General features: G+C 37.6%; 1 protein-coding gene across 3 annotated transcripts in view; it reads left to right on the plus strand.

Annotated features, from left to right (window-relative positions):
• Positions 1-16,024, plus strand: part of LGR5 (leucine rich repeat containing G protein-coupled receptor 5) — a 91,969-nt gene that overhangs the window by 49,392 nt on the left and 26,553 nt on the right. For 2 of the 3 annotated variants that reach the window (XM_038164888.2, XM_072034948.1), the window contains exons 3-5: positions 1,190-1,261; positions 2,922-2,993; positions 13,503-13,718. In XM_038164888.2, coding sequence (XP_038020816.1) covers positions 1,190-1,261; positions 2,922-2,993; positions 13,503-13,718 — 360 coding nt within the window. The remainder of the gene's footprint in view (positions 1-1,189; positions 1,262-2,921; positions 2,994-13,502; positions 13,719-16,024) is intronic. The other variant, XM_038164891.2, reaches the window with a different exon arrangement.

Genomic DNA, 16,024 nt, shown 5'->3' on the forward strand with positions numbered 1-16,024 from the left:
CTCTGGCAGCGCAATACCTAAGGCATTTTGTGGATCTAGTCCAGTGGTCTTTCCTAAAGGGCCAGATGCCAAATCAAATGTCAGCTCAGCCATCACACCAGCTGGCCTGCAGTAGCCATCTGCAATTTTGATGTGCAATATCTTAGCTGATGCGAAATTTCAATTCCACTTGGCTTAAATTGGTGTGCAAATACGAAGGTCAGATCACACCAACCCACAACTGTGGCCACCTAAGAGCAGACAATATGGCTCTACTGACACACACTTGGGGGAGCTTGACTGGGAATCTGACCTCAGCCAGTCAGTTTTCCAGCTGTGGAACGGGTATCCTAGCACATTCCTGATGGACTGGAATGTCAGGAGGGTAAATGCAAGATGCTCTGGAGTTCCACTGGTGGGGAACATACCAATGGCATTGTTTCACATCAAATACAGAATACAGAATCTCTTCCATAGGCACAAATCTTACACATTGCTTTTTTTTTTTTTTTTTGGCTGGGTAATGTTCTTTACAGAGGTATTTGTCGTATTTACCTAGGTCTGTAAAGTATATGCAAGCATTCTGAGAAGGAGGATGCAACAGAAATAGGGGAAAAAGCCCTACAGATTTAAGCAAATACACTTTAAGACAAACTATTACATGTCTGTTCACAGGGAATACTGTGATTGCACCAGTACAGAAGTTTTATGTGTTGTTATTGTAAAATGAACTGTAATCACTACTGCATGAATATATTTTGATACTATGTGCACATCTGTTAAACGCAGAGCTTTATTAAATGTGCACAAATACTGTACGTGCACAATTCCAAGAGTGCATGCCTGTAAGTCTAATGATGCTATTGCTGCCAGTGTACCTGTATTTTTGTTACTGAGTCTCTAATGGTTAAAAAGAACACTATGAAGAGGTAGATATGCATTTTAAACCATATATGTAAGCTTGATTTATAATGAACTTGCATTTTGTCTCTGCAGTCCAGCTGTCAGTAAATCAACTGTACAGTTAAGGGCTCCTCTTGATTTTTTGCTTTTAAAAGTGTATTAATGACAAAACAAGGCTCTTAAACTACTGCCTCTGGCATCAGTCGTTCAAACATAGCTGTGTTGCACTTTTTAACAACCAAATTAATTCCACATGAAGAGTAGAAGTATTCACTCTTTTTTTCTTTTCCTTTTTCAAACTTTGCAGACGTCTTGCAGGAAATGGCTTGACATACATTCCTAAGGGAGCATTTGCTGGCCTTTTCAGTCTTAAAGTGCTGTAAGTAAACTGTGTGTTGTTTGATATATTTCTGATTTCCTAAATGCTCCAGGGATCTAATTAACCAGTGAAGTTTTGATCAAGTAAATTACATATTTTGATCAGCTCATTTTGAACAATTCAGCTGAAGTGAAGATACATATGAACATCATTAAATCTTTGTTTTTTCATATAGAAAATATCCTAAACACAAAGGTTGGAAAACATTAATGGCATTCTAAAAACAACTTGCTCATCAAGTAGATGTCTCTGTACAATATCAAAGGTAAAAATTGGTTCAGTTAATAGTTTCTTTAATTGTCTCAAAAGTTCTGAGTTCAGGTCTAAATACCTTTGGACTTTTCATGATCACACAAAAGTGGGGGTAAATTGCCTTTTCCTTTTCTTGAGAGCTGGGGTGGGGGAAATCATTATTGTAGAACACAGTGTAATTGAAAATCCAGTTCTTATTTTGTATCTTATTCTTTGCAATCTAATTACTCTAAGATAAATTATTTAAAATAACTAGACACTATATTACTTGGAGTAATAAGACAATATATACGGTTGATAAAAAATTATTAGCAGACCAAATTTCACTATATATCTACTGGAGGTGATCTTTGCCTAAAGTAAAGTTCATAGAAATTGTTTTATTAGCAAGAATGCCAACCTCCTAGGCAGTGTCAAGCTAAGCCAGATGCTACTATAAAAATATACAGAGCTCTACTGCAAAGATATGTAAGTGGGAAAGAAGTATGAAGGGCTTCCCACTCCATCTACTCTAAAGTTGGCCAGCTGTAGCTCTTGTTGGCCCTAGGAGCTTTAAGCCTGCCAAAAAATGATTTCATATACAATGTCCCAATATGCCTCATTTTGAAGACATGTACTACGTCAGCGTCACCCAAATGCAGTCCTTTTACATATGTAGGAGTTGGTCCAAACAAGTCTATTAGGCAGTGTGAATGGAACCATTCTCAAAGTGAAGAAAAGTTTCTACTGGAATGAAAAATGATTTTTCTGTCTTTGCACGCTAAAAGATTGCAAGCAACCTTTCTTTTGAGAAAAATAATTTCATTGGGAAAGGTTTAGTAATTCTTACAGAGAAAAATTTATTCAAAACAGATCATAAACTCCTTATACATTTAAAAATCCTGTTGGCTATAGTAGCATCTTCCCAAGTCAAAATTTCAAGACTCAGTCCTTCAGAGCTTTATCAAAATTAAACACTGAAGTATTGCAGAAGAAAAAAGAAATCAATACATGAGGATCACAGAAACACAGAATTGTAGGAGTTGGAAGGGACCTCAAGAGATCATCAGGTCCAACCCCCAATGAGGATGACAATTCCAGAATCACTGGAGGCAATTAGGCGCTCACACCTATAAAAACGTATCAAAAGCAAGTAAGATTTAATCTATTAACTTCCTCACCTGCTCTAAAGATCCCACTTAAAGCTGATGTGTAGCTGTTAGCAAGGCTGTTGTGCTACGGGTACTTGTTTGGTTTGTAGAGAAACAGAATTTTGAAAAGGCCAGATGAATGGAGCATTTATGTAAATTGCTTATAATCTTCAGGTAAAACCGGTACAAAGGAGGTAAGCTCAAAAGAAAATTTGCAATAGAAAAAAAATACCTTTACTGTGTTGATTCTGTTTTTTTTTGTGCTACTTGAAATGTAGGATGCTGCAGAATAACCAACTACGCCAGGTTCCTACTGAAGCACTCCAGAACTTACACAGCCTGCAGTCTCTGTGAGTACACTTGATAAATCAACTTCTAAGCCTACATTAACAATAGTATATGAGATTACCTATTAATTACTTGTTAATGTCACTCAATAACATGCTGAACCAACTTCTCCTTTTAACTCTCTTTGCGTTCCTTTTCAAGAGAATTGTACTCTCAATTAAACATCAAAAGTGACTGATTTCATTCCAGTAATTTCATGACACTGGTGGCTTATTTGCAGTGTTATATACTGGTTCACCATCTGAGAAGACACCCCTTGCCCTGCAATACTTTCTGTGTCAAGAATATGGTCCCTTGAGCACTGGTCTTTCCCCTGGTTTCTAGTTAGGATTCTTTACAGGAGAAAAGAAAGAATCCCAAACGAAACCCTTGGTTGGTTTGTTTTTTGTTTGCTGTAATTTTTTTCTTTTTAAGCAATATGGAAAATACTATTAACTTATGAAACAAAGTGAACTAGAGGATGCTTAATTATATTCTGTGCTTCAGGCAGGTCTCCATATTTATAGTTCTTGACTGTGCCGTGATGACTCAGTCCACAAGCTTCAGTTTTAACAGAACTCCTGCCAGATTTCCTAGACCAGGAGTGAGGATTGGCTGCTTCATGGTATGAATGAAATTATTTTGATGTGCTTCTGCCCCATAACGTAAGGACAGTTGTACCGCATCATGCTAAAAGCTGACCTAGCCCAGTATCCAGCTTTCAACAGCAGATGCCAAAGGAAAACTAAAAGGTCAGAAGAAGAATATAATAATACTCCCTTGGTAAACTGTCCCATCTGCCAAAGCTTGGGACTCACTGAACAGCTTCTTTGAACTCAATAGGTCTTAAAGGATTTTCTTTGTGAGTTTGTGAGTTTCTTTCTGAGTTTATACAATTGCTTTCTGAGCCAATATAACACCCATTATTTTCTATGGCAGAATATCTGCTGATCAGCTAACTCTGCATAGTTGTGGTGAACTACCTCCCCTAATGTACTTGGAACTTACAATCACTCATGATGGTAATAGATGCTGATAGATGTAGGACTAAGGTATAAACAGTTGTTGTACCCCAGATTTTATAGACTTCTATCATACCTTCATTAATCATTAATGTTAAATTGTTTCTTAGTGGGAGCTATTCCCTGCATCTGGTCATCTTTGTCACTCTGTACTGAACTTCTTTCCACTTCTTTGATAACGGATTTGAGACAAGTCAGGGAGGAACCAGACCTCCACAGAATATTGAGTGTCCACACACACTGGACTTACAGAGGGGAATTATGGATGCTTTTTATTCACTTTCTGGCTAACCCCCCAGCATTTGTCTTATTTAAATTTTTAACCCTTACTGAACACTCAGCTATGATTTTCACACTTATTACAACTTCAAGACCAATTCCTAGCATGTTTATGGCTGCTCAGAAGTTTGTCATGTCAAGTGAGAATTGCCTTTTCCCCAGAGACGTGACTTTACATCTACCTCTACTGAAATCCTCCTGCTATTTTGTTGTTCGGTCAACTGATTATAATTAGTGCCTTGTACTGCGATTGCAGTTCACATTTTCCAACTACAAAGCCACTCTTGCTGTCTCAACGCAGGATGGAGAAAAAGATGGGTAAATTTTCTAAAGTATCTACTGACTTTGAATGTACAGAAATAAATATCTGGATGATTTAAAATAGCCAGGCATGTTCTTCTTTGGACATACAAAAACGTCAGCTGACTTTGTGTGCTTTAGTTGATCATCATATATTTTCACAGAATTACTTTTAAATAAAATTATTTTCCTGTAGAGGTCTTCAGAGAAGTTAAGTAACTATTGCAAAAAATGTTGCTACAGTGTGCAGCGATTACCACATCATTGGTCTAAGAATGACAAGGGTAGCACATATACCAAGCTATCTAGTCTGGTTACAGTTGAGATACTTTGATTGGGAACCATACTGTGCTAAACATGCTGTCTTCTTTTTTTGTGTGTAAAGAAGTTCTACCAGCAAGTTAACATCTTTTGCATACACCCAATTCAGCCAAAATCTGAAAAACAGAATTAATGAAATGTATTGATTTCTAGCAAAATTTTGTCATCTGTGTGTAACTTACCACTACACAGGCACATACTATTCTGTTTTAGCTCCCAGGTGCTTATGTCCCTCTTGAACAATATTTACCTCCTTAATATACAAAGTATTCACTAAGGTTTGTCAAGGTGAAACAGCCTTAAGAATTAATTATCTTATAATTGTTATTTGGTCAGTGCCTTTTTTCTTTATTGACCAGACACAGACTGAAATATCTGAGCCATATACTTTTGAGGTTACAGTTCTTTCCTTTGATCTTCTAAAAAGTCATGAGAAAATGCTGGTCTAGTGACTATATTAGATTTTCTTTCTGCTAAACAAACAAAAAAAAATCTTGCTGAGATCACATCATTCTATACACACTCTGGACCAAAACACGATAAGCCAAGCAAACAAGAGTTCCTTTGTTGCTCTGAAAGAGACTGTTGAATTTGCAGCACAGTTTCTAAACAAAATGACGGTCTCACCCTTTCTTTTTTGCAAATACTCTTTTCCATAGGTGAAGAAGCTGAAGAAGTAAACCAAACATAGTTACACTGTGTATTCTATGTAAAGAAGTGGTGTTTTGTGACAGAATTGAATCAGAGGGAGAATAGGAGTGGTCAGGAGAAACCTTTAGACAGCTGTGTAGCAGACCCAAGATGGAACGATACGGGTTTGTACAGAAAAGCCACTATCAGCTGAAAGACGATCACTGGCGAAAGAGACCTCTTTGAGCAAAAGAAGACTATTATTCTTTTGTTTGCTTAAACTGGGTTGTGCCTGTCAGATAAAGGTGTGCAGAGATTCAATTTCTTCTTTCATACAGTCTAGGAATTTTCTGTTCACAAGGTGGTTCTTGCATTGGTTTCTGATTTACAATAGGAGTTATTTCTTGAAACCTTCAGAAGAGCAGCAGTCTTTTCAAGGGTGTAATTAAGAGGTTAAAAGCCTACACAAAGGCAATTTCTGTAAGATAACAACTTCTTGTGTTTATTATGTTTAACTAAACAGGTGGCATGGTTTCTGGAAGCCTCATTAACCCTTTTCTTTAGGTTAGTGTAGTTGCAAAAACCTGTAAACTGGTAACAGGACTTAAAATCTGCCTTTTAAGTTTTCACCCAAGAAGGACAATCATGTAGAGAGGCAAACCATACTAATCATCTTTCTACCTTAATGCATGTGAAGAGGCTAATGTTAAAATCATTTTTATATAAATATATACATAATTGTGTGTGCACACACAATATATATGTATACACACACAAGTTTTCCATGTTCAAATAAAAATTCATCACAAATTTTTGCACAAAAAGATATTTTTGGATGATTTTCCCTCCTTACTGTCTAGTTCCAGGCTCAAAAAATGACATTACAGGTATTGATATTGATAGCCAGATTAATTGATGTTAAAGGGCCTGTGGTACAGAAAGCAAGAAAATCTGCTGTGTTGCAGGGATGAACACCAGTTCTTTCCACTTTCTCGTCCGTGTTGCTATATTGTTGGCATGCTGAATAGCATGACAAGATTAAGTGATAAATACTCATAAATTTCCTAAGGCTTGAACTACCTTCAGCATACATCAGTCGCCTGCAGGCAGCAGGCAGTATTCACTATATACTATGAAATGAGAAACGACCACACACCAAAAAAAAAAAAAAAAAAAAAGTTGTGTGTTTCGATTTCAACAGCAAAAAATCTGTGAGAAAACTGTAATACTGTTGCCTGAAAACAAACAACCATATTGGTTGTCTGAAGCAGAAAATTTAGATTTAACAATATTAAAATCTTCTCCAATTTTAGAAGTCTTTGTAGTTCAATAATCAACAACTGTGATGTGCTACTTTGGTTAATAAATGAGTTCAGCTACTGGTGCTTGGGTGATGATTGTTTTGGACTCCAATTCCCTTTATGGCATAAGGATTTAAGGAAGTAACCAGAACATATGAATTTTGAGATGTGGTTATCTCCAAGTTCAGCAGAAGGATATCTTCAGCTGATTATATAGGCTATAATTTTCTTGTTGTATCATGAATACAAATTATCTGGATTACTGGCCCTAACAATTCAAATGGCAGTCGTTTTTGTTAAGCCAAAAAGAGGAAAACATCTCAAATACCATGACTGAAAACGACCAACACACAATCACTGGTGTCACAACTTAGATCTTGACAGCAGGGTTTGAAGTGCCACTTAAATGCTCTCTCTCCTGTTACTCACTTTTCTTTGGAATTGACTGTAAGCAGATGGTGTCTGGATTTTATGTTTCCCAGAGCTCCAATATCTCCATTCTGCTTTTAAATCAAGAAGGCCTTTAATAATTTTAAATATATCTGTATAGTCCAAAAGCCTTTTACATAGGTATATTGATTTATTTTTCAAATATAGTTATTAATTAACAATTTCCTTGTCTAGCCAACTCTTTTCACTGAATTTAAGTATTTGTTTAAATAGCGTTGTGTTTTTTTTATTTCTGTGGTATAATTGTCTTTTCTAGTGACAGTTAGGTACTAGAATTGTCATATTAGTAATTTTTGAACAAGAAGGGACTGATAAAGAAGGCAATAACATAAGAATATATATTTTTTTTTACATTTGTTCCCTGAGCATGTTAACACAAATTTTAGTTTATCAGCAACTGGTAAGTTGGAGATCTTCATTTTACTGTTATTTAAATAAAAATAAATAAATAAAAAATAAAAATAAAAATAAATAAAAATTAAATGTTACTAAATAAAGGAGAAAAGTCTAACTGCTATCACTGATAAGGAAGTGAAGCTTCTACTATTCTTTTATTGAGACTATTGCAATACAACACTTTGAAGTCAATACTACAGATGAAACTTAACTCACTCTTTATTTTATTGTTTAGGCAATGTTATTAATGAGCAGCTTTTCCAACTGTGTTGTCAGACAGGAATAGTCAAAATCAAGAATAGATCAAGTACCATGTCATTGCCCACGCCAAACCAGTCATCAAGGCTATTTAAAAACAAGCATTATTTACAGTAACACACATCACCTGCTTTCATTCCTGTAAAATATAAGAGGACTTTTACTTTAATAGCAGGAAACAGGGCAGAATACAAGACAGTCTCTCTTCCAACGTGCTGGAAACATTGGTAGAGGAAAAAATAAACTATCCTTTCTCCATTGAAAATCCACGAAGCTGGAATTTAGTGTAGCAAATTAATTTGACTTTACAGATACAGGATAAGAAAATAATATAAATTAAATTTGTTTGAACTTTCTGACAGTATTTATAAATCACTTCAATTTTATTTTTCAGATATGTTTATATGTTTGGAGCATATGGTGATGATGCAGTTTTACATAAAATGTTATCTAGAAATCATCTCTGATTTTCCAAATAATCTGCCTGGCTGGAACCAGTCAGAAAATTGATTTTTCAGCTCCTTCTCCCTACTCCTCCAAATATGTGACATTGCAAAGAAAATTCTTAATCTGAGCAAGGAGTTGAAGACTTTGATGGCACAGAGTTCTGAAATGCATTCAGTTCAGTCTTGAAATTAAAAAGCCTTTTTTTCAGAAGGGTTAACTTTATTAAACTTTTTTTGTTTTTCCGGTATGTTTGTGTTAATAATCCTGATTTTTAGTTAAAAGACAAACCAACTGATGAAATCACATTCTCCCAAGAGAATTGTTTTCATGAAAAAACGGGAGCTTTAGCTGTGGTTTTCCGTGTCACACTCCATGATAATGAAGCCTACAGAAGGCTTTATCCTTCTTAGGAAACCCAGTACCTCAACAGTTACCCAAAAACTCCCTAAGGAGGAATTTCCCACAGTTTAAATCAAGGTTGTGTGTACCCATGCACGCATCTATGCACATACATGAAGATGTCTCAAAACTCATCACTGCAGTCTCAATTTGCCGCATGTTTTATCCATGTGAGCTACTAGAGCCCTAGGGCACACTAGATAACAGAAGAGGGACTAAAACACTGAGCACTAGCCCAGTATCAGAGCACAGACACTGTTCTAGCTTGATAAGCAGCTGAGAGGAAGGCAGAGGTGCAAGGATACCCTAACTGTGCATGCTACCCCTTTATTTGGGTCCAGTCCTTAGCACATCCAGCTGAGAACTGCTGATGAAAAATCTTCCTGTGTAGCTGAACCCCACCTCCATCTGTGGGAGGAGGAGGAGGAGCAGGTGCTGAAAAGGTTAGCAATGTGAGGCTCATACTAGATTTCCAAGGAGGTCCTCCTAGGCACCACGCAGTGACATACTATTGCTAGAGCCAGCCTAGCAAAGCAAACAGTGCTTAGGAGTGCTCCCAGGCACTGGCTGTGACCGTCTACCAAGCTGTGCTGTTAACAGGGTCCTTGCCACACTTTCAACCAGTGCCAGCTAACATTTGGCTGAGCTGTCCTGTGGGGTCACTTGGCAATTCGTACACCCCTGGGATCATCCTATCAGTGCTCTGCATGCAGCCACCTGCTCGGGAGGCCAGGAGCAGTCACACGAAATGTCTGGTCATGGACTTCAGATCTGGGTGTTCGGCCAGATTCCTAGGATGACAAAACAACTCCTGCTGGCCCCACTTTTTCCCACTTTCGGAGTTTCAGGGCCAATTTTAGTATGAAAATAGCTTTGGAACTGGATGTTTGTGCTTTATATTGCTATATTTATATAATATAAATATATTTTATATTATATTGCTAGCATCCTGGCACACCGTCTTGAATGCAGGTTTACCACAACACCTGAGCAGCATACCTGGATATGGAGAAAAATGCTAAGGACTGAAACTCTCAGTTGAGACCTCCTCCTGCTTTGCATGCACATGGAGTTTACACCAAGCACTGGAGAGAAACAAATACTCCTAAATTATGTCTTGTGGCTTCTCTCTTTCAGTCTTGCTGTTGCTGCTCAGGGTTCTTTGTATCGGTGCTGTACGAGCCCATACAAGGGCAAAGCTGAAAGTGAGCTGTGGGAACTGCTGCGATGATGTGTTGTAATTAAGCTTTCACAATAGTCCTAGCATTTTCCCCTGTGGACTGAAGGGGAAATCCTGCTTAAAGGGCCATGTTTGAAAAACCAAGCTCACAATAGCCAGCTCTATTTTCATTACAACCACTTTTCAGAGCCAGTTTTGATGTCACTCTTGCCATTCCTCACACAGGGCGTTAGCCCAACTCCTATCAACAAACCCATGAGAGGGTCCATGTCACCACAGGCTTGTAAGGATGGTGGGGCTGCGGGTGACCCCATCCTGCCTGTGACACCCGTCCTAGACAGGCCCTGTCCCCAGTGCTTCTCCATCGTTGCCCCACACCTTGCAGCAAGGCCCGTGTGCTGCTCCCCATGTAATGGATCCTGCTCAGGAGGGGAGGAAGGTGGTAGGAGAGGGAGGAGCATGCTCTTTGTTAGTCTGCTGTGCCTGAAATTGGTCCTCATGTGCTCTCACCCCCCTGCCTCTCCTGCCTGTGATGTATAGGTCCTTATCACTTGGGTTTGCATGTCTTGTTTTAAAATGAATGTCAGAAGAAGCATGGTATTCTTGACTTCTTTGTCTGTCGTAGCTTTCCTCTTGCCCAGTCCCTTCATTGTATTCAGTCCCTCATCACTGCAAGAAGAGGCAGTCCATGTAATAGATATTTATTTCAGAGGGGAGAATGACTTGGGAGAAATTTCCTTCCTGATCCCATTCCTAGCATTTGACTTAACCTTGAATGAATGAGAAAGACACACCGGCAAGCCATTAAGGAATGTCTTTAGCAAGTATATCAGTAGGTGGTAGCTGGGCTCACTCTTGAGAAAGGGAAAAATACATATATTGCCTTAGAAACCTAGCAGTGGCGTAAAACTAGGTGTCCATTCATACTGAACTGATCAAAATATCTGAATCAAAACTTATTCAAAGACCTACTTTCACCCTTTTCAGAGTACCAGTAAATTAGTCATGTTTACAATTCTATATGAATAATATCTTTTCATCATTTACAATGCATATGGTTGTAGCATTCACAGTATGTCACAGGAAACACCAGTGGGATACAGTCCACATAGCTCAAGCATTTTCTTTGAAAGGTTTGGACATTTTAAGTGAGCTCATGGTGAATTTCATACTGGTTGCTTTATTTACATGCCGCCTATCAGAAGAGATCAAGCTTTTCTGTTTCCTTAAATTGGTTCTCTCTGGAATATAATAGCAGCTTTCAAACTCACCACATGTTATCTATATATTTTCAATTATAAATAGGGTCATGTTTGTGAGTTAATGGGTTTAGTTCTGAAAGTGCCAAAACTTTGATCAGCACATGTAAAACAATTGGCTGAAAACAGCGATTTTGATCAATGCTTTATACATCAGTGTGCATTACCTACAGTATGACAGGAAACATAACCACTACTGAAATGTTTTATTATCTGCACGAGGGAAAACGGTACTTGGAAATTTTAAAAAGATTAGATAACAAAATGCATTTGAGGCAGTACTTCTTATGAGCACTGGTAGGATACGTAGTCCAGTAATAGGACTTGCAATGCAAATCATTGTAGCTTCTCATTTTCTTACAAAGTTTATTCAAAGAATAATCCAACTACCTAGGATCTCACTTATGTTACAGCAGTACTATTTCATGTATTCTGCTTACGTAGCTAATGGTGGGCTAATATTTGGAAACTTTGGTTATAAAAAAAAAAAAAAAAAAAAATGTTTCGTTGATTTGCTGCTGAATATCAGTAAGGTAGAAATCCTGACCTCTCTGAGGACAACAGAAATATTGCCTTTTCAGCCACAGGATCACAAAGAAACAACTGACTTTTGGCTTCAGCATGTGACCAAGGGCTCTGTGAGTAACTCCTCTGGAGTCAGCGGGGAAGCCAGAGCTGCACACTCAGCCGTGGTATTGAACAAGATGCTGACTGTAATTCAGCAACACATTTAGGTAGAATAAAGCCTCCATTCTTTAATCAGTGTAACTGTCAAACTAATGCAACTGTAACTTCTTAGTTTACATACCAGCATCACACAGGGAAGAAATTTACTTCTGACCAAAACACAAAGAAACCTCATCTACTCATTCAAATTATACCTTATTTGAAAACACAGGCATAGCATGGTTATTGCCTGGGGAATGGGGGAGGTACAGCATGACTATTTCTAAACATTTCCAGCCTCACCCATTTGTTGACCAACCCTTGAGTTATTTTGGAAGCTCTGTCTCTGCTGCCTGCCATTGTCAGTTATTATATTGAAAATTTAATTGTACAAGGGCTTTGACACTGAACTTTATAAATTTGTTCCAACTGACCTTGTCTCAGTTATTTGCCAGCCTGGCACGGAGCCTTAGCGTTCATTATTTGTTCTCATGCAGTAGGTAGAAGAAGCATGGAGAAGGAGATAGAATGGACCTGACATTTTACATGACTGCAAATGAGGAAGCAGCTTTAAATAAAGAGATTACCATGTCCGCCACAAAGAGTATTACATTTCTCTCAAACAGACCGAATTTAGGCTGTACAGAATTACTTCTTTGTACCCTGGGTGTGTCTGTTTGTTCTGCAGTGTTTTCAGGCTTCTATTTAAATTTGTTTTTATTTCATCATTCACTTAATTACTTCTCTGACAGATGTCTTCAAGAAAAGTTTTAGAGAGTGTCTTTTATGTTACAAACAAAATATTAAAAGCAGAAAAAGTGTATTGGAGTACAGGTCACCATCTGGATGTTTCATGAAGCTGCAGAAAGTAAAAGCCAGTGAATATATGACATAGTATTTCTAGCGCCATATCTGCAAAGAGTTCAGTAGATTTAATCCTTATTTGCAGAAGTGTGAAAGCAAGATATCACCTGCAGACTCTGAGAAGGTACGATGTGCAATTGAGCTCCCTCTGTTGGCTCTGCAGCAACTGAAGTGCATTAAGCAGCACCGATCTCTGTTTAAAAACACTTTGCTCCACTATTAAAAAATGCTAACTTCATTGCTCATTAGAATCATTGGAATACACAGGATTTAAGAAGGTGTAAAACACGAGCAGAAACTCAGAAATTCTTTTTACTTTTGGCTTTTAAAATGGTGGATAGTATATGGAAACCCAAGTCAGCTTTTGGCACCATGATTCAGTGATTTATAGATTCTGAAAGAGAATGCCCTGCTGAGTTTCTTATACTTTTTTGTTCCATACTTGCAAATAATTTGGAAAGGAAACAAATTCATGCCTGATCCACAAAGAGGATCTGTTCAGAAGTGATTAGTCTGTGCTCTCAGGGAACTGACGGCTCCAAAGGAGAGCTGTCTGCAGCAAGCCAGCTGACCAGGAGACTTAGGAACACCACATGAGGTCTCAGATAAGGCTGCAAGCAAGAAGGAAATATAGAATCTCCAGGAAATGAAAGATGGATGTGGCAACTCCTACCTATCCTTGTGTTCTTGGTGATAATTTCTTGTGTAAATCCACTGTTCTTTTCTCGGAGTCAATTTTCTTTATTTCTTTTTCTCCTAGACGCCTGGATGCCAACCACATCAACTATGTGCCCCCCAACTGCTTCAATGGCTTGGTCTCCCTTAGACACCTGTGGCTAGATGATAATTCTTTGACAGAAATACCCGTCCAAGCTTTTAGAAGTTTACCAGCACTTCAGGCAATGACACTGGCACTGAATAAAATTCATTACATACCAGACTATGCTTTTGGAAACCTCTCTAGTTTGGTAGTTCTGTAAGTTTTATCGATTGCTTTTTAGCCACAATCTCTGCTTCTTTGCAGAGCTTTGACCTCCTTGTGATAAATTGCTTGAAGATGCAATGTTTAATTTAAGCATTGCTTGAGAAAACCTTTAATAATTAACACTCCTCTAGTCTCTCCCTAGTTGGTAAACAACAGGTAAATCGCTATATACATGGGTCAACTAAACCTCAGTTTTGCCTTTCAGTGTTAGTATTAAACTGATGTATTTGGGGGCCATAAAGCTGCAGTTCCATTCTACTTTTGCGTGAGTCTTAATGACGATACTCCTTTACCATGAGGTCAATACTGTTTCTTACAGAAAATGTTCTTTTTGGAATACAAATTAAGTTTTCTGGCTTGCATATGTACTATAAAACAAAATTTGAAAGAAAAAAATATCTTAGAGAAGCATATCTTTTACATCTTCTTACAGTTAAACTCACATTTGTAAATCACTTGTTTTGATCTAGCTTAAAAGTTTCCGTCTCCAGCAAAGAGCTATGTAAGGGAATTTTTTTTTTAAATCACCATATCTGGTCAGCAAAACAAACAGAAACAGATGAACTGTTTGCCTTCTAAGACTCCAAAGCAGCATGTACTGAATGAGAGAAGATTAGAAAAAGGAAATGAACAGAAAGCTTTCTGGGTGACTTGGAAAGAATGCTGTCCAGTAGAAACTATGTATTTCCCTTCATAGAAAGTATATGTAGGTTTGTATTTAGATATGTTTGCATACCAATACAACTAAATGAAACAGATGCAAAACCCACACCAAAATCTGGAAGGAATACTCTGGAACATGGTTTCAGTTTTTTATCTTCTGGGAATGCACCAAATGGAAAAAATTCTAGACTGGCTGGAGAAACTGAGGAGGAGACTGAGGGGGAGAAGTTATTTCAGGATAGTTTGGAAAATCTTAAAATTATTAAAGAGAGAATAATATATTCAAGATTTACAGGCTGTCTGAAACCATAGTCTGTAAGACACTTAGCATATTTTAGCATGTTCTAACCCCAGTGTGAGCATGGAACCTGACATTCTTCAGGGTTCTTTATTGAGCTTTATAATCACCATCTCTGCATCATGCCTAATATATGCACCAATAATAGGGGGATAATAGCTGCCTTGGGCACACAGTCTTTGCCCTCTATTTACATCAAGTAACAGTCTCATTCAAGTTAAAGTTTTTTTAAGGAGTCATTTAACCAAGCTAAACATCTCAGTAATGCTTAAGGTAGAAAATGTCTTCAATGCCATTCTCTACATCCATAACAGAATTACAGTGATATGAGGACAGATAAGAAATCCAGAAGAAAATGACCTTTTTTGATTCCCTCATTGTTTCAGCTCACTTAGGTTCCCTTATTTTACATCTGCCCTGTTTATTTCTGGTCTTCTGGTCTTCGTATTGATTAATAATTGAATTATCCTTCATGATCTACAATATCTGATATTTTTGGCCTGTCAAAACCTTCCTGTGTGGTTCTGTTTTCATTTGTTTCCTGCTCTATTCAGTCTGGCAAATTTTCTACTCTTTGCAAATATGCATGTTCATTTTGCGTAGGTTTGAAGCTCGATCACTAGCAATCCAAGCATAATTGGAATTTGTAGACACTCTTTGTGCTAACTAAAGCATTACAGCTCAGTGTAGTCATTTTTAAAAAATGATTAGGTTTTTCACAGGAAAAGAAAAACCCACAAAACATCTGTATTTTGCCATTAGAAACCTTGTTTTTCATGGACAGGGAGACTCAACTTCTGTAGGCTCTGTGGTCTTTAAAATTATTTTCAGAGCAGAATGAAGCATTGAAGGGTATGTGCTTGGCAGTTCCTCATTCACAGACCTTCTTTTCTTTTAAGTGCTACTCTCATAGTTTCCCTCCACTATGAGAGCAGAGTGTCAGAATAAAATAAAGGTCTGCTGGGAAAAAAAAGCATCCTCTTTAGAAATCAATCTGAAGTATCACTAAGTTCTACCTACTCACATTAATGAGCTTCACACAGATTTTTTTTTTCTATGTCAGTCTAAAAACCATAGAAATAGGCAGCATTACCAGCCCTCACATGGATGGTTTTGATTGAAATGTAACATGCAACTGTTTCTTTCAGTTGCTGAAAATATGAGAACGTAGCTGTTGGTTTTTATAGTTTCAAAGGAAGGCAAGTTAAAGGGCTTTGAAGACTGATTAGCTTACTCATCTCAGTGAAGCTATGACTTCTTGTCCTGTGGCTTTGTGTCTTCTTTCATTCTGCAAGGCTAATGACTATTTCTGCTTGATTATCCTTCTCCTCACCTG

This window comes from Anas platyrhynchos, chromosome 1 (genome assembly GCF_047663525.1).
Source record: "Anas platyrhynchos isolate ZD024472 breed Pekin duck chromosome 1, IASCAAS_PekinDuck_T2T, whole genome shotgun sequence".
Taxonomy (NCBI): Eukaryota; Metazoa; Chordata; class Aves; order Anseriformes; family Anatidae; genus Anas; species Anas platyrhynchos.